At 34.2% G+C, this 18,784-nt stretch overlaps 4 protein-coding genes across 5 annotated transcripts; all 4 read right to left on the bottom strand.

The window, feature by feature from the left end:
• Positions 1-330: 330 nt before the first annotated feature.
• LOC145121252 (F-box family protein) lies at positions 331-2,718 on the bottom strand. The gene is made up of 9 exons (XM_079057032.1): positions 2,473-2,718; positions 2,136-2,306; positions 1,936-2,009; positions 1,781-1,856; positions 1,552-1,662; positions 1,209-1,383; positions 1,025-1,140; positions 891-954; positions 331-569 (listed from the first exon to the last, which is right to left on the bottom strand). Exons 1-9 carry the CDS (start codon positions 2,548-2,550, stop codon positions 499-501), a joined length of 936 nt encoding a protein of 311 aa, XP_078913158.1. The 5' UTR covers positions 2,551-2,718; the 3' UTR covers positions 331-498.
• A 1,497-nt stretch (positions 2,719-4,215) lies between these two features.
• On the bottom strand, positions 4,216-9,288 carry LOC145120323 (nudix hydrolase 3-like). 2 transcript variants are annotated; one of them, XM_079056154.1, is made up of 19 exons: positions 9,101-9,288; positions 8,595-8,774; positions 8,428-8,505; positions 8,227-8,323; positions 7,911-8,126; positions 7,630-7,823; positions 7,373-7,544; positions 7,062-7,285; positions 6,895-6,976; positions 6,311-6,376; positions 6,037-6,114; positions 5,879-5,974; positions 5,669-5,775; positions 5,414-5,582; positions 5,248-5,331; positions 5,056-5,150; positions 4,873-4,963; positions 4,633-4,779; positions 4,216-4,537 (listed from the first exon to the last, which is right to left on the bottom strand). In XM_079056154.1, exons 1-19 carry the CDS (start codon positions 9,184-9,186, stop codon positions 4,475-4,477), a joined length of 2,325 nt encoding a protein of 774 aa, XP_078912280.1. In that variant the 5' UTR covers positions 9,187-9,288; the 3' UTR covers positions 4,216-4,474. The 2 variants fall into 2 exon arrangements, with proteins under 2 accessions (XP_078912280.1, XP_078912281.1); XM_079056155.1 differs by lacking the exon at positions 9,101-9,288 and having other exon boundaries at positions 8,227-8,261; positions 8,595-8,729.
• A 5,640-nt stretch (positions 9,289-14,928) lies between these two features.
• LOC145120331 (SWIB/MDM2 domain superfamily protein) lies at positions 14,929-15,997 on the bottom strand. Its single transcript, XM_079056159.1, has 2 exons — positions 15,670-15,997; positions 14,929-15,242 (listed from the first exon to the last, which is right to left on the bottom strand). The coding sequence occupies exons 1-2, from the start codon at positions 15,901-15,903 to the stop codon at positions 15,117-15,119; spliced, it is 360 nt and encodes a 119-aa protein (XP_078912285.1). The 5' UTR covers positions 15,904-15,997; the 3' UTR covers positions 14,929-15,116.
• Positions 15,998-16,534: 537 nt separating this feature from the next.
• On the bottom strand, positions 16,535-18,536 carry LOC145122829 (zinc knuckle (CCHC-type) family protein). Its single transcript, XM_079058397.1, has 7 exons — positions 18,254-18,536; positions 18,061-18,123; positions 17,784-17,932; positions 17,579-17,692; positions 17,314-17,515; positions 17,112-17,226; positions 16,535-17,005 (listed from the first exon to the last, which is right to left on the bottom strand). Exons 1-7 carry the CDS (start codon positions 18,473-18,475, stop codon positions 16,629-16,631), a joined length of 1,242 nt encoding a protein of 413 aa, XP_078914523.1. The 5' UTR covers positions 18,476-18,536; the 3' UTR covers positions 16,535-16,628.
• Positions 18,537-18,784: the final 248 nt, after the last annotated feature.

Raw genomic sequence — 18,784 nt, 5'->3', positions numbered from 1 at the left:
AAAAATAAAGTATTGACCTCGGTGGCTAAATCGTTTTCATATTACAAAACGATTCAACCTAAACTTTTTTCTTTTACATCACTTTTTGGTTTTGGGTCTGTCCAATTTATATAAAGATTAAAATAAAATAAAATAAAATCATCCCGTATATTAATAAACGGATCATTTTTTTAGTTGAGTTTCTCAACCTAAACTTACCCGTTTAATTTTCGTTTTGTGAAATGTCAATCCGTTTAATTAAATGAGTTGAAATCTCTCACTCAAACCCGTTTATTTCGTGTTAGGTCTTGCCATCTTTAATTTAACCCATGATGGATGTGGGATTCAGTATAAACTGTGAAATCCAACATGGCAAGCTCACAGCGACAGGCAATTCCTTTATTGATTTTACTAAGTTATAAGCTACTAACTAATTTAAAATACCGTATAGAAAATATTAATTATTTAACAACACTTAAATATCAAATTCCAGAAAATATAGTAATATCAAAATCGGGTTTAGCAGAACCTCAAGCAAGCTTCCAGCTCTTTTTCATCTTCACAGTTATAACCCAATTGGTATGCCCGCGCTACAACATATATAAACAAACATATATTCATAAGTCATGAAACTTATAAGCGTAAATTGCGTTTTTGGTCCTTGAGTATAGTAACATTTTTGCAATTTTGGCCCTCAAAAATTTTCTCTTGCAGGTTTGGTACTTATCTGAGGTTTTTGTAACATTTTGGGTCCATGTTCCAAGCAAATGACCAAAAACCTCAAAGGAAGACCAAAATTGCAAGAGAAAAGTTTTTGGAACCAAAATTGCAAAAATCAGTTATACTACTAAGGGACTGAAACCGTAATTTACTCAATTTATAATCTAGTTGATGTAAAATTAAATTAGTACCAAAACGGCCCGATCCCATGAATGGCTCTGCTTCATCTGTGACACCAACTTGTTGCTGTTCTTCCTAATAATTTTCAACAAAAATAAAATCATGTCTCTTTCTTTTTAAGGAAAGTATTTTAAGGTCAACTTACCATATCTCCAGTTTCAGATGGAGAAAGCAATCGATCAAAACAATGGCCAGAAATTGTACAAACCAAGAGCTCATTTTCTGGATCAAGGACAACATCCTTGCAAGTATCATCACACACTGCATAACCAAAGTAATAATCATTAAAATGTTTGCAACAACATATGAAGATGAGAAACAGAACGTACCATGAACATATCCAGTAGTCTCGCAAACAAAAACATCTCCAATTTGATAGTAAGAACAGGTTTCTCCTGAACAATTGTGATCAGAGAACACCTTGTCTGTTAGTCCTTTGCTCTTCTTCCATATGGAGACTTGATCAGCAACAGACTTGTCTAGAATCATCCAGTCATCTTTCAACTACACATGTTTAATCAATAATATAGTCAATCACAGTCTAAGTCCAAATCACGCCAAACACAGTACAACCTGTTCTGTTCTGTTATGTTATGTTCTGTTCTGTCATGTCATGTCATTGTCTGTTCTGTAATTTCCTGCTTAAATGGAATAGCAATGAACTTTATTCACCTGACAAGGGAGAGGTGCTTGACTTCTCTTTGCTACTTGCATTTGGATGTAGTACTCTTTGAACTCATTCGGGCAGTTTCTAACAAACTCAACCATGTCTTCTTCATCACGCTACACAAGGGAAAGTTTGTTTCTTTGAAAGGTAAGCAACTTAGGGATGGAGGAATAGTAAATTATTATGATTTAAATATCAAAATGATGAATTTTGTGTTTTAGTTGGTAAATCTACCTGAATATAAAGCTTCTTCCAAGCACGATCACGCAAGGTTTTTGTTGGTGGCAAGATTCCCCACCGCATACAGTACCTACATACAATAATCAAAGATAATTTGTAAACAACAAACTTATAATTGTCGTTGGAGTTATGAGACAGAAATTACTCACAGGCGACGCCATAAAGATTCATCTGAAGATGCGAAGTTTAGGAATCTACAGACCAATGAGCATGAAGCAAGATCCTGCAATTTTTTCAAGATCATCATCAAACCCATCCGAGGAAAGTTTGTAGCAAAAAATCAAATAGATCTATTTCAACTTGTATTTAGAAAAGAGTAATCAAAGGGAGCAGTTAGTAGTAGCACCACCTCAGAGGAGAGAAACTTGAGGATATGAGGGAAGAGCTCTGGAGGAATCCTGCTGAAGAAACCATCGTCTATCCTCCTTGGATTTATTACTCTGTTATTCACGCCACCATTTTGCTCCATCCGAAGCCGCTTCGGCTGTCGCACGTCCTCTTTCTCTGATCTTGCATCTTCCTGAATATCACACCAAAATCCAATTTTAAGCTCGGAATATTAGATCACCGAACTAAATTAACCATATAATATAATTTTTCACACACAGACACATAAAAAGCTCGAATCTAGATAACAAGATCGAAAACCCAAGTTGATCATTTTCAAACAAAGAATTACGTGTTACCTGATCGGAGATCTCTGAAAGAACTTCGGATTCTAAAAAATGAGCTAGATGTTCGTCTTCATCTTCTGAAACGGTCATGATTACACCACAAATTCTCAGATCTAGATAAATAATCTGTTGTAGCAAATATAAATTTAGACGGCCGGAACAGGCGGCCGGAAAAGCACGCCGGCAGATCTGGTTCTCCGCTGATGAGTTCTGAATGGAAAAATCCCCTAGGAGAAAATTGGGGGCTCCTTTGCGTCGCACATATTCGGGTCGGGTCGGGTCGCGTCGATCGGGTAGCTACACATCCACCACCATTATCCTTTTCTTTTTCTTTGGAACCGTCAATTTCATTTTACAAAAAATAAATTACATGTCAAATTAATGATAGTATATTGGATAAATGAGTAAATGTATTTTTGATAATCAATATTTTAACATTATTCTTCATCTTAACAAATTGATTCTATAAGATATAACATTTTTACTGTTATTATATAAGTTAGTTATCGTACAAATCAGTTAACATGTCTATATTTTATACATATGAGTTGATTTTTTAAGGAGAAGTTGCATTTCCTTTTATTTTAGTGAAAAAGATAAACCTAACTAAAAATTTTAACTATTTTGCAAGAAATATCCCAAAAAAAAAAAAAAAAAAAAAAAAAAAGACACATTACCCATGTAGGTTGTGTCATCTTTCTCAAAATGTTATCTATGATTTGGTTAGTACCAAAATGGCAAAAAACAATTTTCTTTATATTTTTAATGAAATTGTATGTATAACCCAAATATCGCAGTCTAATTGAAGAAACCACATACCATGAAGGTCTATTTGTTATTTCGATGATTATACCGGTTATTTGTTAAATTTTTTTAACAAATTTATAAAATTAAGTTAAATTTTGTAATTTTCTCTTTATGTTATAGTTTATTACTAAGTAAAATAAAGTTACCAACCAAAAAATATGAAAAATCCAAAAAACCATTACACTTTGACACATTGTTCCAAATTAGTCTGGAAATAGTTTTTTTATCGATCTGAATACTTAAATAACTTTTTATCGATCAGTATAAATTCGATTTTGTCTACATTTCGACCTAAGTTTTTTTTTTATGTTTGCGTACTTGTTTTATATATGGTTCCTACGTATTGATCGATCACATATAATACGTTTTTTTATTATTTGAACTTCCGTATGTTATCTTTATAAAATAATCTTACTTGCTTATTTATATACGTGTCGATATAAATTCAAATTTCTTTTACGTTTTGATGTAAATTTTGTGTATGTTTTTGTGCTTATTTTTATGTATGTTTCTTACGTATGAGTTCAATCACATATAATATATTTTCATTCGACAGTATAAACCGGAGTTATTCAGTGACACCAACCTCCTATATTAATCTACCAACAGATGCAGCAGTGTCTAACTTTTATCAATGTAATCGTCAAAATTCAACTTAAACATATTACTGCTGTCACAACATGCAGCGGGTAAAATCCTAGTTTAAGGTAAACATACGTATATGTAATATCATGAATATAACATTTGTTATAACTCAATGGATTAAATCTACATGATTCTATAACTTGCACATAAGCTATAAGTTTATAAATTAAACATGCAATCATATGAGAAACGTATGAGTGAAATCTCTAATTATTCATCTCCTTGGAAATTTAATTCTCTATATAGGCATCATAATCCATCAGATTTGATCAACAAAACACTATTACGAAAAAAATCACAAAATAACATAATCATTAACAACCACATATCATTTCCAAATAGCTGTTCCATGTTTCTTTTAATATTCAATGCTAAATTTTTTGAAGTTGCAAAAAATGACAGACATTTGCTCTTGAACAGGACAAAGTTTCTAAGGACATTTTTAAATGATAACAATGGCAAAATCTCATTTTTCACAATATGAGAACTAGTCAAGCGACTTTATCTTTTGGCCAAAAAGTTGGTTTCAACAAGTACAAGTAACAAAAAAAAAAAAAACCATTTATGACTTCTCTTGTAGCAATTTATCAGCAACTGGGAAGTCCGGTATTATATCCACTGGAACCTGCAAAATACAAATCAAAATAAAATAAGGAATAAATATAAGGGGTAATTAAAGTTATATATTACTAAATAGTAAATACATGTTAAGTAATTTACCTGAACCATTTCTAGTTTTTTCAAAGCAAGTTTTAAAGGCTGTGTCATGACACAGTATTTTGTAAGAAGTTGTCGAGCAGCATCTTTGTCCCCTTTTCCTTGTGTTGTTAGTATAACCCTACTTAACCCCTCAACTGCATCTTCAATCTATCATTTATCAAACCAGAAAGTAATTTTCATTATCATCCCAATAGGAACTTGATCTATAAGTTACCAAAAGAAAAAAAACAACCACACTACCTTATCAAAGTCAACAGAAAATGTTTCATCGGGATGTAAAACAAATGCCCCTTTCTCAAATAACCAGTTGAATTGTAAAGCTTGACCTTTTCTGATAACAAATTTTCAAAATAATAATAATTATGAAGTGAAAAAAAAAACATTTTTAATCAGATTAATATATAAACAAATCGAGTGGAGTACCCATGAGCTTCCTCTAACCCAAAACGTACAGACCGGAAGCAACCTGCAAGGTAAGAAACGTACATTGACTTCACCAGGCTCTTTGGAAGCTCATCCTGGTCAATCCAATGGTCAACTTTTCATTATCTTCAAATTTACTTTACCCACATTAATATTTTAATTAAAAATAATATATATCAACAAACTACTGACCTTATCAATAAGAAATTTTAGGGCCCACAAACCAACAATGTCGGCTTTGGCTTCTTCCAAAGCTGAATGGAGTTCTTGTAGCTCCTGTTTGTTGATTCATATAAAGCGATTATAATTTTATAAAGATTATTAAATTTGGTAAAAAGAAAAAGAAAAAGAAACCCACCAATCTCACAGTTGACTTTTGACCATCTGGAAGTGTTATTGTATGTGGTCCTATCCCATGACAACACTCATGGCAAATTGTGTGAGTGAAAAAAGAGTCAAAGTCAACAAGTTCCCGTTGTTCCTTTATAATGCATACATCAGCTATAGGCTGCAGAATAAGCTTGAACCTGTTTTCAAAACAAATAAATAAATTTTAAGAATATATGTAATGTAGATAGTAGGAAAAAAAAAGTAAAAGAATGTACTTAATTACTTTGCCTCAGAAACATTCTTCAGCATCACCATTGATGTGCCACGATCTTTTACTATTCGCTCATCATTTGGAAGATTAAATGCAACTGTTTGAGGACCCTTCACATCCTGCAATAACATTATTAATCTTTTAAATCATTTTGTCTAATACCAAAACTAAAAAAAAACAATATACACATGAAATTTTTCATTGTAATTTTAAAGGACTCACCCCCGAATTATAAACAAGATGCACGACACGTATAGGTGCGGATATTACTTCTGATGATTTATAAATGTTGTCCAATGGAAGATTTTGCTCCAAAATCTACATAATTTTAATTAATTGGATATATAGGGAAAAAAATAAGGTTTAATTTAAAATTGCACCTGTAAATGGTCCCCAAACAGTTTAACTTGAGCAGTTGCTTTATCATCCCGAATTCCAATAAACGCCTCAAATGTTGCCTAAGAAAGATTTTTAAAAACATTATTTGTTACAAACAAGGTATATAGTATGTGTATAGATTGACTCAAAAGTAATAAAAAGAATTGATTAATTTTTGTGTCAGTTCATAATCCACATTAAAATCAACACAAAGAACTTGTTCAGTTGTTCTAAAAACAAAAAGATTTTAAATATAACAAAAACTATATATAATACCTTGTATCCGAATAGTACATCTTCATAAGTCTCATATGGGCCAATAGTAACATCCACCTTAGAATCCTTTAAAACAAGAAAGATGTACACCATTATAAAAACATTTAAATATTGAACAAACTAATTTTTTTACTAGTGAATGAAGATTTAAACTTGATTTTGCTAAACTTTTGATTCATTATTATATATGTGACAAGGTCCTGGAGGTGGCAATTTCGACCCATTTTATACTCGGGTTAAAAAAAAAAGTAATCTAATTTTTGGTCTCCAGGTATAGCTGATTTTTGCAATTTTGGTCCTAAAAAGTTTTATCTTGCAATTTTGGCCCTTATTTGAGGTTCTTGTAACAATTTTGGTCCTTGTTCCAAGTGAAATGACTATTTTTGGCTCACTGAGTATAGCTGATTTTTGCAATTTTGGTCACAAAAGTATAGTCATTTTACTTGGAACAGGGACCAAAATATTATAAAAACCTCAAATAAGGATCAAAATTGCAAGAGAAAACTTTGTGGGACCAAAATTGGCAAAATGAACTATACTCAGGGACCAAAAACGTAATTTACTCTAAAAAATTAGCAACTAACCAACTCCATCCAGGCTATATCCGAGTCATAATAGTCATTTGAAAGGAAAGCATCAGCCTTGCTATGTAGAAGTTTCTTCAAACTATAAAACCATAAATGGCATTAAAACACTTTTACTTTCTTATAACATGGAGTCTAAAAAATTTAGCAAACTGTTTTTTTCTTACCTAGGTGAACTTGTCAAATCACCTGCTTTATGCAATAATTCAGCAGCTTTTGCAAGAATTGCAGAATACTCTTGAGAATAAGGAATGCTATAGAGATCACTGGAAGGAGTAACTTTATTATTGGAATTGGAATGCAAATCACTATGCCTTTTAATAACACTGAAAAATCCAGCTACATCTTGTTTTTCATCACCTGAAAGCCCTTTTGTCCACAACTCAAATTCCTAATTCAAAAAGAAAGCTCTGAGTCAACAGGCAATAATTTACAACTTTGCCACTTGTAAAAATAAAAAAAATAAAAAAAAGTTTACCATTTTATCCATGTCTGAGGGGTAGAAATTAGCACCAGGTGGTTTCTTCAAGGGAAAGGCAGCCTTGTATTCAATTCCATTCCACCCTGGAATCGGCTTTGTTGATTCCGGAAGTAATCTAATGGCAGCATCTGCAGTCGTCAAAAATGCTTCATTTTCATCAAGGCAAGACCTACAAAACCAAATAACCTTAATTTACACAAATACCAAAGATATGATGAGTGGTCTTATAAGGTACTTGTAGAACAGGGTCTTACCATGGGCTTTTGTTTACTGAATAATAACTCCATTTTAACTTGTCAAAATGGGACTTATGAGCATTCCCCTTTAACCATTCTCTTAGAGATGGATTGCTGAACAAAACCTGCTGATGGAAAATATCATCCATCATTCTTGCAGCATGAATGAGTAACACTAATGCTTCCTTGTCCTCCTTGGTCAAACCGGTCAACTGTGGAAAAAGAATAAAGATTCATATTAAAAAAATAATTCATATTGTAGTAAAACTGATGCTAAAGTGAGAATACAATTATACAACCTCTGCAGTAAGTGAGATAGGAGCATAACGATTGAGCTTCTTTTGAAGATCCAAACTTGGTGCTTCCACATTGCAATGGTACCTTTTCATAATTATATCAAAAAGTTGACCATATTGCCCCTCTAGACTGTAGGAAACATACTCAGGATCTTCTTTAGCAAGGGCTTGCTTATACTCCTCAATGGAGATATACTTAACAGCAGAAACTTCAGATTCCTGAAAGAAAAAGAACAAAAACATGTTTAGATTTCAATAACAACTTAATAAACTTTTGGTATATATACTCAAAATAAAAAATGATTGAATTATACATCACCTGAAGAGTAAAAGCCTCCAAGGGAATTGGGGATACTGTTGTAACGAGATAAACATCATCAAATTCATTATTAATGAAATTACCATTATTTGTGACACTGCGATTACAAATTTATAACAATAGCAAGTCATGGAATGATAATCAGAACATTTAATCTCTGTAGCTTAATGAAAAACATGTTAATAAGAAAGTAAAGTCTACCTCTGTTGCAGGAAAACAAAAAGTAATTCAAAGGCATCATTTGGGAGTGTCAGACCAAGCTCTTCTTGAAGCTCTCTCCTGCAAACAATAAACATATAACAATGAATTAGTTACTTATATCAATGATTAGATCCAAAATTTGCTTCCACGAGAGTTCAATAATTTACCTAGCAGTGATAAGAGATGAATCCCCAGCAGATATATGACCAGCACTAGAGATATCCCATAATCCAGGCCATGAATCCTTGCAGTCAGCCCGTTTCTGTAGAAGAAGTTCTTGTGTACTTTCAGCAAAAATCCACACATGAACAGCTCGGTGATAATCCCCATCTCTGTGAACAGCTCCTCTGTACAAGGTAGATTAAACAGTAATTGTGACTTAGAGGGATGGTTGGGTGATTTCAAATTAATCTCAACATCTGATTATTTTGACCTTAACTAATGACAATCGGAATCATAATCAGTTTCCGAACACTCTAACATTGATATTGAACTTCAAATCACAATAATAAGTTTAGAGTTTTGACACACATCCAAACACTCCCCGGGGAGTTCTAGCATGATCAGGAAGCCCTAGAAGCATATAGTATAGAACCCCTTCAAATGTAGTCCGACTCGAAGATGAAAACAGTTATGAAATTAAAAACTGTAGAAAAGAATTATGAAATCTGACCTGGGTTTGGAGATACCGGTTTTTTGACCAGTTTTAGTGAGGACGTCGAAGCGTTCTTCTTCATTTGAGTGATCAGTAGCGCTCATTTTTCTGCTATCTTTTTAAAGGATTGTGTGATTTTGCTTTGAGTTCAAGTGAGAGTATATAAAATGTCAGCTGAAATGGAATTGCTTCGCAAGCAAAGGAAAAGATAACCGATACGAATAATATGAAAATGCAAAGAAATCAAATGGAATTCATAACTAGTCAAAGTTGCAAGTCTAGTAATTTTTATTTTTTTTATTTTTTTAAAGTTAATGGTCTTGGTCTTTAAGTTTGATTTTTGTTATGGTATTTGTCCCATCTGATATAAAAAATGACTTCTCTACTTTTATGTTTTTTTTAAAGTTATTTTTTGTTAAATATAGTAAGCCTCACATGGCTCAACGTTCTACCTAGACCTGACAAAACATGCCACGACACGAAAACCCGACACGAACCCGACACGAAATTAGCAGGTTAGGGTCAGAGATTTCGACACGTTTATGTAAACGGGTTGACACGACACGACACGATAATTAAACGGGTAGGGTTAGGGTCAAGATTTTCAACTCGAAGATGACTCGAATATGACCCGTTTAATTATATATTATTTATAAGAATTTCATATTTTTATAAATATATTATATGTTATAGACTTGTAGTGGACCAAATTCAAGAATTAGAAGTAATATTCAAATTTTCAAATTTACTTAATTTTAGTCATCCTCACCACCTATCATTTTTGCTCCCAAACTTTAACTCTTTTCATTTTTCCTTCTAAACTTATTATAAATTTTGTCATTCCATCTCATAACTCTAGTGTTTCACTTTTTCCTTTTTGCCTACACAACTCCTACTTTCAACCCTATTTCAACCCGACATGACACAACATATTTACAAGGTCTAAACCTTAACCCGAAACCTGACACGAAACCGACACGAAAATAAACGGGTTGACACGACACGACACGATAATTAAACGGGTCGGGTTAGGGTCAAGCCCTTTCAACCTGTTTAATGTCTTGACACGACACGAACCTGACACGACACGACATGTTTGCCAGGTCTAGTTCTACTTCTACCCCCCACCTAAGACTAAGGCTAGGTGCATGCCTCCGCCATTGTACATGTAGTCATGTACCTACACGGCGTTGCCCGATAGGAACACCACGCCGACTAGCACGGTGGTTGTGCTCATTAACTCCGACCGGGATTGAGTCACGCCATAATCATTCCTTGATGCATTGTCTCTTTTCCATGTTGAGAAAGAATGTGCATAAAAGGAGTGTACATTGAGCATTTATATGAAATATTGATAGGAAATACGGTGGTCCCGACATGATACAAATGTTAAAAGGGAGAATGAGAAAGGTATAACATGTTAGGGCTTAAAAGGGTTGTGGTAGAGATATGGATTTCCAATGGATCGCATAAGTTCGTTTTTCAAACTGATATATTTACCCTATGTATGGGTTACAATAAATTCAGTCAATGATAATCCAAAGGGACACTTACAGGTTTGGGCAGAGAAACATAAGTCAAATTGCTAGAAGAATTATGAGTTCGTCAGAGAAGAATAAAAGTTAAGAAGGATGTGTCTTGGCTCAAATAGAAGAGCCCTATTTATACTTGACAATTAGGGGTCTCTGTCTTCTGAATTAGTTAAGTAAATCTAGAAATTAATGGCATCATCAATGGTTTTCAAGACTGACAAGTTTTGCCAATTTTACCATAGTTACCTATTAAAATCCGGATTTTCCACTATGATTTTAATTTAAACTTTTGAAGACCTTTTGGGGGGATACCCATCGACCACCACCAAGGGCTCTACCCCTTAGACCTCGTTAGGGGCGTTGTCCCTAGTACTCTACAAGGGGGTCGCACCCCCTTACCCCCCCCCCCCCCCCGGTCGTTAGTCGTACCGAGTTATAATTCAATGTTATATATGTGTGCACAACGCACTCTCCAAACATATAATATATAGTATAAATTATAAACCCCTAAGTTTATATATTAGCTCCAATTACACAAAAATGGTTGATGACACTAAAACCATCGACATAACACGACATATAGTCTAAGTGCATTATGAAAGTTTTTTCATGAAAAACTTACAAGTGAAAAAACTTAATTTTTCTTAACAATATGAGACCTTCGGGTTGTTTATTTATAGGACTATTGTGTAATTATCAATTTCTAATAGGTAGAAAAGTTATTAGATCCACCAAATTGTTGAAAAGACTAGCTTGTTAATTAACAAGATATTTGAAAAAACTCCAACAATAGTTCTTTCAAATTCTATGAACTTTTTGAAATAGGAAAACTCTCAAAAAATCAAATCATATTAAGGAAGAAACAAAAGGTAAAGTTTTAAGAAATATTTTATTTATTCTGTTAAATCAGCGTCACGTTATTTTTCTTCATTCTCCTCCCACCTTTAAAAATGGACTCTCCTCTCACCTTAGAAATGGTAACAACTCACTTACCCTTTTTTTAATAAAACATATAAAAAATTTACAAAAACAAAATAAAAAACACGATATTTTCCATGAATTCAAAACTAAAATACTAAAAATACATAAATTAAAACATAAAATAATTAAAACAAGCCTAAAGGTTTATTTTTTACATCTTTATGGTTTTTTTTCGTAGCGTGCTTGTTGTTTTTCTTCATGCACTTTTGCTTTTTAGCCGATTTTCTTTATCAAACTCCAAATACATGTCAAAATCAAATTATATTGTTGGCATGTCATTCCCAATTTCTCTAAATGTTCGCTTTGTTGATATCCCGCTACATTAGATGAAGACCCTTTCTTTTCCGTTTTATTCATGCATGTTATTTCTTGAATTTCAAGGTTGAATATGAATCAAGTATCCAATGAAGTTGTGTAAGTTAAGTCGGATGCTGTCGTTCTTTTCGAGCCACCGATTTTCTTGTGTAATGTCACCACTTCGAGCCATTTCAGAGAACATGGTACAACCTTCAAAACTTAAACAAATTTAAACGCCTTCCCTCTATTTGGATCATGATGTATTTTGAGCGTCGCGACGAAAATGTTTTCGTTTGATTGATCGCTTTTTCGTTGCAATTTTTAGATTATTGTACAAATCATTAAACTTCGTCCCTACTTTGTTCATCTCTCGATACTTGGTGATAAGTTGGGTTTTTTGTGTTATTCGCCACACCCCATTCCCGATGAAAACTTTCCTAATTGTTTCATAAATGTTGATCCGCTTGTGAATTACCGGTCGATGTGTCCTCCGATAGGTTGATCTATAATTTGGCCAATGTTATTTCTTCCTCTGATGTCCACAACTGAAACGGTTTCCTACATTTTCTTCTTTGTTAGGATTGTTTGGCTACGGGCTTAGGTCTTAGGTCTTGAGTCTTGAGTCGGTTGAGAGCTGAGTTTCCAAAACATATTCGGTTTCCGGCTCGTTGTGGGTTGGGTTTCAGGAAATTGAGTGAAGTTGGGAAATAAGGTTGGGGTTAGGTTTTGCGATGGATAATACGTTTGGAAACCTTGAAATTGAAATTGGTTAGGTGAAAAGATAGGGGCGTCAAACGTGTAGCTGGTTAAACGATGTTGGAGAATCAAAACCAAATATGTTTATGGTGTTGGGTTTTATTAGCATCAATACACTTGATCATGACAGCGGAAACAAACAAAAATTACCTAAGTGTACATGTATCCTAAAATCTAGGTTTTACTAGTTATAGCAATGTACTTTCAAAAACAAATTAAAAGAAGAATACTAACCTCTTGCTTCTTCGATTGAGACCTTGTGAATGACATAATTTGCAATAGATGAAGGACCCAAAGTATAATCTCTCTAATGTAGTCGGATACAAACACCAAAAGCTAATAAGGAAAACCCCTTAGGAAGGTTTAATCGAAAATCACTAACCCTAGGAGCGAGATTATAATTTTTCGACTTCTAAGAGAGAGGGAGAGAGAGAGAGGTGGATGATTTTTACAAAGGGAATCAGCAGCGAGGCATTGATCCCTAGCAGTCTATTTATATACAGCAGGTAAATTCTTAAGAGATTTAAACTCTAATCCTTATCTAATTCAAAATATGCCTTATCCCTATCAGCGACTCTCCAAAACTGTCTCCGTCATCTCTCCATAAGCTTCTAGATTATTCTAATTAATCTCTAGAAATTAATCAATATTCAAGCTTTTTAATTAATTAAAACTATTTAATTAATTTCCAAAATAATTTCTAATTAATTTATTAATTACTTAATAAATTAATAACTTATTTTTCTCCATTTCTTTATTTCTATTTGGGCGTTGTGGACAATCCAAAAAGACTCAGCTATTATTAGAAATATTATTAAAATAGTTAATGACATTTGACACTATTTCCAACATCTAGTTGATGTATTTGAAGTTATTACCAACAATTGGTTACTTGTGGATGTTAGGGATGGTGTTGTTGGTTGAATTGTTTAAAGCCATTTTGGAAAATATTTGAAGAGAATATTGTTTTGTAGATGTGGTTCAACTATATATATATATATATATATATATATATATATATATATATATATATATATATATATATATAGAGAGAGAGAGAGAGAGAGAGAGAGAGAGAGAGAAAGAGAGAGAGAGGTGATTCTTGGTTAATTTCCACAATGAGAGGCTTGACCTGCGTCATTTTTAGGGGGGTGTGGCGGTGTTATCGTGGCTACCACACAATCGTGTGGGGGTATACCCACCAACATAACACCCACCTCGCTCCTTAGTTGCTCCTTTATGCATAAATCATAAACTCACAAACCACACAATATTCGCCAGATTTTTGCAGGGGGTGTGAATGTTCTTGAAGTATATTTTTTTACTGCAAGAGATGGAAATGTGGCTAAAGATTTATCTGTTACTTATGATTTGATGGTTGATTAGACACTTGGACATCCCAAAAAATTGTAAACATATTCTCATTTAAAATGTTTTAAGTTTGTTGGGGTTTCCGCTACATGTTTTATAGAAGTTTAGTCTTTTATAAAGTATAATGTTATTTTTAAATCGAATTTAATTGCGGGATATCGTGGTCAAATGGTGGTACCCAAAGGAAGGAAATGGGTTAAATTGGTTTTATTTTCGAGACTTGTAAAGGTTAAAAAATCAAGTTTATGACCTAATTCGTAAATTTCACATAACCACAAGGATGATTTATGTGGTTTATCACTTTATCCTCAAAACAAATGAACATTGTACATAAATAGTGAAATAGCTAGCAAGTATAAAGCATTCTAAGTGGTTAAAAATAATTAAAGAGTACAAATGTGCATTAAAAGTATACAAATGTCACTAAAAATTGAGCCCAAACTAGGTTGCTATTGTGGGTCGAGAAGGGTAAAAATGGCCAAATCGACGGTTTACATGGCTTGGAAGCTATCAAGAAGTCGCATTAGAGTTACATAACCAATGTGTTTAAAGATGAGAACACAGTTCCTTCTTGAGTTTTTAGTGTTTTAAGATGAGAACACAGTTCCTTCTTGAGTTTTTAGAGGCAATTTTAACGATTTGGAAGCATTAGGGACGAAATCTTCAAAGTATAGCACTCCAAATTAGAAGATTATTATGGAATCGAAGGTATATAACCCTAACACCCAAATTAGAGGATTATTATGGAAATGAAGCATAAGGGACGAAATCTTCATGTGTTTGAGCCTTTGAGCTTCAAAATGAATCTAGGATTCATTAAGTTCTAAGGAAGTGATAAATACTTGTGAGTTAGTTGTAAACAGATAAAGGTTTATAAGTAGCAAAATTGATAAGTACACTACATATGCCTTTGGTTTTAGATCTTTTTTTTAAAGCCACATTGGTAACTTAAAATGTAGCACATTAACATACAAAACACAAGGTTGTGACTTGAGTGTCACACCCTAGAATCCACCAACACCCAAAAACCACCTAGAAACCATGTAACATTTTGAAATAAAGGGTATTATTGTCATTCATTACCATGCCAGCATCAGCTAGCTAGACTTGACAAAATGCTGGGACAATAACTTAGCAATCTCCAAGAATCCAACTTGGTCCTTTCCATTGAATATTGTCTTCAATTTGGCATCACACAAAATCTCCTTCTTGTTCGATGGGTTCTGCACAATGATATGACAACAGAATTCAGCAAACCCTTCAAGTTGCAATATTTGATTGGGAAAAAACGTTTAAAAATCTATTTGACTAATAATAAAATGTCTTAATTTCATGGGATGATAAGAGCATACATTATATAATCCATATTGAATTATAATCCATATTGAATTGATGAACTAATCACTTTTAAGCTGTAAGGAAGCAATTGCTAGACAATTTCAAGCCAACAAATCCCCAATAAATTCGATTCATTCCTTCCCTAACCAAAAAGGAAAGAAACATGCAAGCCTCTGGTTGTAACAAGCTTTGAACACAAGGTGAAAACTTCCTACAAACCTTAAGTTACTGATCCTCTTTCATGTAATATATATACGAAAATTACACGAAGATCACAGAGTGTAAAGAAATGATAAAGTTGGAATCACGAACCTGTAGGTTATTACTCTTGATGTAGCCCCAAACTTTCTTTACAGCGTCGGTTCGAGAAACTTCAGAGACGCCGAGAAACTCTCCAAGAGGTTGAGATACAGGAACGACTTTGAGAATACCGGCGGGGCGGCCACGCTTGGGTGCAGCGGCGGTGGCGGTGGCGGTAGCGGAGCTGTTGGCGGCTGACATCAAAACTCTGCAACCTTGATGGAAAGCCCGAATCGACCACGCCATTTTTCAACTTTAGCTGCTTGCAGAATTTCTTGAGTTTGGCAACACTCCAGTAAAACCCTAGACTCTTACGAAAATGGAGGGAAGACTAGTACTAAACTTAATGAGTTTGAGCTTTGACCCAGTATCTCTTTTTCCCTTCGTCCCTGGTTTATATTTAAATTGCAAAATACACCCTCAACGTTTCCGTAATGTTAAAAAGACCCCAACACTTCTTGTGGAATGCAAGGATAAAATCATGACAAATTGACTTAATGAGTTGAATCAGAAAACCATTCAATCAAAAACCTTAACTTAATGAATTCAGAGACCAACTCTTTACCTTTTTTTCCAATCAAAAAAATCATTAAATCAAAAATTTTAACTTAATGAATTCAGACACCAACTCTTTATCTTTTTTTTCCCAAGAAAAAAACAGTTAAATAAAAAAAACTTAACATAATGATTTCAGACACCAACTCTTTACCTTTTTGTCCCCGCTTATATGTGGAATGCAACGATAAAATGATTATTTAGTCTCATTCAACCAGTTTATTATAGACTATATATCTTAGACCTTGTTATCCAATTTTATCCACAAAGCAATATTCATTCATCCACTTTACTCTTACAAGACTTAATGGAAAAAAGGAAAGAACCCCTAAAACTTGTCTCCATTAAACTCTTTTATAAAAAAAAAACAACACCTTAGTAATGTCATAAAAAAAATGTCAAACAAGTGTACAATCTCAATGTGATGAATCGGCACGTCTAAGGTGGCGGTGATGATGGCTACGGTGACGACTTCCATATCTTTGTTGCTGATCAGAGTCTGAACTTTCACGCCGCCTATGTCCACTCCCTTTTCTCCTCTTACTCCTATCATCTTCTTCTGATGAACTTGATTCAGACCGTATTTGTTTCTTCTTCTTCTTCTGTTCACTTTTACTCTTCTTTAACCTCCTTCCACCACCATCATCATCATCAGACAAATTGTGTTGATGGTGGCCAATCGTTGGTGGTGAGCGCGCCTTGTCTTTGTGTTTTCTCTTGCCACTAGACTTCTTATGCTTGCTTGTAGAGAAGTTAGCTAGCAGATCAGGGATAACCGACTCACCAAGAAACCCTACACATAGTAGTACACAGGATATCAATATTCTATACAATGTACAATCTAATATAAGCTACATATGTGTGTGTGTATTTGGAATTTAGTTTACAGTTAGGCTTACCTCCATATTCATCAAATATATCCTCTGCAACAATCTGCTGATTTGGATCATCTGGTCTGAACCCACCACGAGGTGGACTCATTCCAGGCTTTTGTTTTAACTCCCACTTAAGAGGCTGCAAAATGAAATTACATATCAAAACCAACATTACTATCCTACTTTACAGTGATTATAAAAGATAGGACCTATTATGCTAAATCACCTCAGATGCTTCTGTTTGAGCTATAATAGCAGTTAACGGATCATCTCTTTTCAATCGGCTTTCTTCATTAGGCATTATAGCATCCTTCAATGGACATTCTCTATCACCACTTTGGTGCCCATAAGCTCCACATCTCACACATTTTACATTCCTTATTTCAATTCCAAATGGCCTTGCCCTTCCAGCTACACCCGTCTCTAGCCTGAAAAAAAAAATCTTGTCATTTCATTTCTATTACACAATCTGCAATACTTGGGATACGAACTTTGGGGCATTTTTAAGGGCTTCAAATTGTTCTTCTGTTGGTAGGACACGACCAAAAACATCTTTAGGTCTTGACTTCTTCTTTTGATCATCGGGTGGCATTGGATTTTGCAACCTGCAACAGAAGCATAGCTATAAGTTATTTTATATTAGAAAATCATTGAAATGCAATCAGTAATATGATAAGCATAGACATAATCAATTACATATGGGCTGCCTCTGTGTCCTCTGAACGTGGATCTTGTGAGGGTTCCTGAGTTTTCTTCTCCTCAGCAATCTCTGCAGCTTTGGCACTTTCAGCATTATAACCAGGTGGTCGGATATACATGAAGCTAACAGCTTTCATCATCTCCATCTTCAAATTTGCAGGTCAATTAAAATCAAGTCAGACAAACAAATGTAACATGAAATCAAACCTAAGACTCTATCAAACTTCAAGCTAACAAATATTCTAAACAATGGAAAACAGATGCGAAACCTCACTTTTTCCTTCTCTTTTTTTGAAACAAGGGCAGCCTGGCGGAAAAACTCCTGTTCTTGAGCATACTGCGTGACGAAACCATTACAAAACAAGAGGTTAGGCGCATTAGGGATAAAATCTGGAGCAATCCGACAGATAAGTAATTGGGGAAATTGAGCAAATGTTTCAATAAACAGTGAATTGACCTAGAATTACCTCACGGGCAACTTCTTCGGCACGACGTTCTTGTTGGGCGTTAGTCTGTTCCGCAATCCATTTGCGGCGTTGGTTAGGGTAGGAGAGAGGATGCCATGGCTTTTGATTAAGGTAAGAATGAGACCAAGCAGTTCCCGACTTAGTTTTGTAATCAACTTCTCCATCGGCAGTTTTGTCTGAGAATCTCTTGCTTAACCTTGGCCCTCTTTCTTCATCATCCATGGTGATCTTCTCGTTCTTTGAAACTCTGATCGAACGAAGATTTATTTTCTAGTTGCTGGGAGCAAATTTCACGAATGGTTTTTTATTGGGCCACCATCCAAAGGCCAGAAGGGTATGGCCAATGGCCCAATGCCCGCTTGACCCGACCCAGTTACTTTTAAAAGGTGGATTGTTATTTCAAAATGAGATAATGACTTAAAAGGGTAATATATTTTTCGATTTGTACACATTTGATCACTAAGTTTTTTTTTTCGTCCACATTTACCCCTTCAACTTGTTAAACTGTACACATTCGGTCCTTATGACCGG

The sequence above is a fragment of the Lactuca virosa genome, chromosome 6, assembly GCF_052849685.1.
Source record: "Lactuca virosa cultivar CGN04683 chromosome 6, Lactuca_virosa_CGN04683_v6, whole genome shotgun sequence".
Lineage (NCBI taxonomy): Eukaryota > Viridiplantae > Streptophyta > Magnoliopsida > Asterales > Asteraceae > Lactuca > Lactuca virosa.
Note: the sequence above shows the minus strand (reverse complement) of the source record. Positions and strands in the feature narration are given on the sequence as shown.

What these genes read in the sequence shown, in the direction of transcription:
- LOC145121252 (XM_079057032.1), bottom strand. Translation starts at nt 2,550, where the DNA reads ATGACCGTTTCAGAAGATGAAGACGAACATCTAGCTCATTTTTTAGAA. An exon ending in GAATCTTTATGGCGTCGCCT is followed by an intron (nt 1,857 to 1,935) that starts GTGAGTAATTTC and finishes TATTGTATGTAG; the next exon opens with GTACTGTATGCGGTGGGGAA. An exon ending in GACTACTGGATATGTTCATG is followed by an intron (nt 1,141 to 1,208) that starts GTACGTTCTGTT and finishes TTGGTTATGCAG; the next exon opens with TGTGTGATGATACTTGCAAG.
- LOC145120323 (XM_079056154.1), bottom strand. Translation starts at nt 9,186, where the DNA reads ATGAGCGCTACTGATCACTCAAATGAAGAAGAACGCTTCGACGTCCTC. An exon ending in GATTTGACAAGTTCACCTAG is followed by an intron (nt 6,977 to 7,061) that starts GTAAGAAAAAAA and finishes ATGGTTTTATAG; the next exon opens with TTTGAAGAAACTTCTACATA. An exon ending in TTTCTGTTGACTTTGATAAG is followed by an intron (nt 4,780 to 4,872) that starts GTAGTGTGGTTG and finishes GATAAATGATAG; the next exon opens with ATTGAAGATGCAGTTGAGGG.
- LOC145120331 (XM_079056159.1), bottom strand. Translation starts at nt 15,903, where the DNA reads ATGGCGTGGTCGATTCGGGCTTTCCATCAAGGTTGCAGAGTTTTGATG. An exon ending in TCAAGAGTAATAACCTACAG is followed by an intron (nt 15,243 to 15,669) that starts GTTCGTGATTCC and finishes ATCATTGTGCAG; the next exon opens with AACCCATCGAACAAGAAGGA.
- LOC145122829 (XM_079058397.1), bottom strand. Translation starts at nt 18,475, where the DNA reads ATGGATGATGAAGAAAGAGGGCCAAGGTTAAGCAAGAGATTCTCAGAC. An exon ending in CAAAAAAAGAGAAGGAAAAA is followed by an intron (nt 17,933 to 18,060) that starts GTGAGGTTTCGC and finishes GCAAATTTGAAG; the next exon opens with ATGGAGATGATGAAAGCTGT. An exon ending in TATATTTGATGAATATGGAG is followed by an intron (nt 17,006 to 17,111) that starts GTAAGCCTAACT and finishes TACTATGTGTAG; the next exon opens with GGTTTCTTGGTGAGTCGGTT.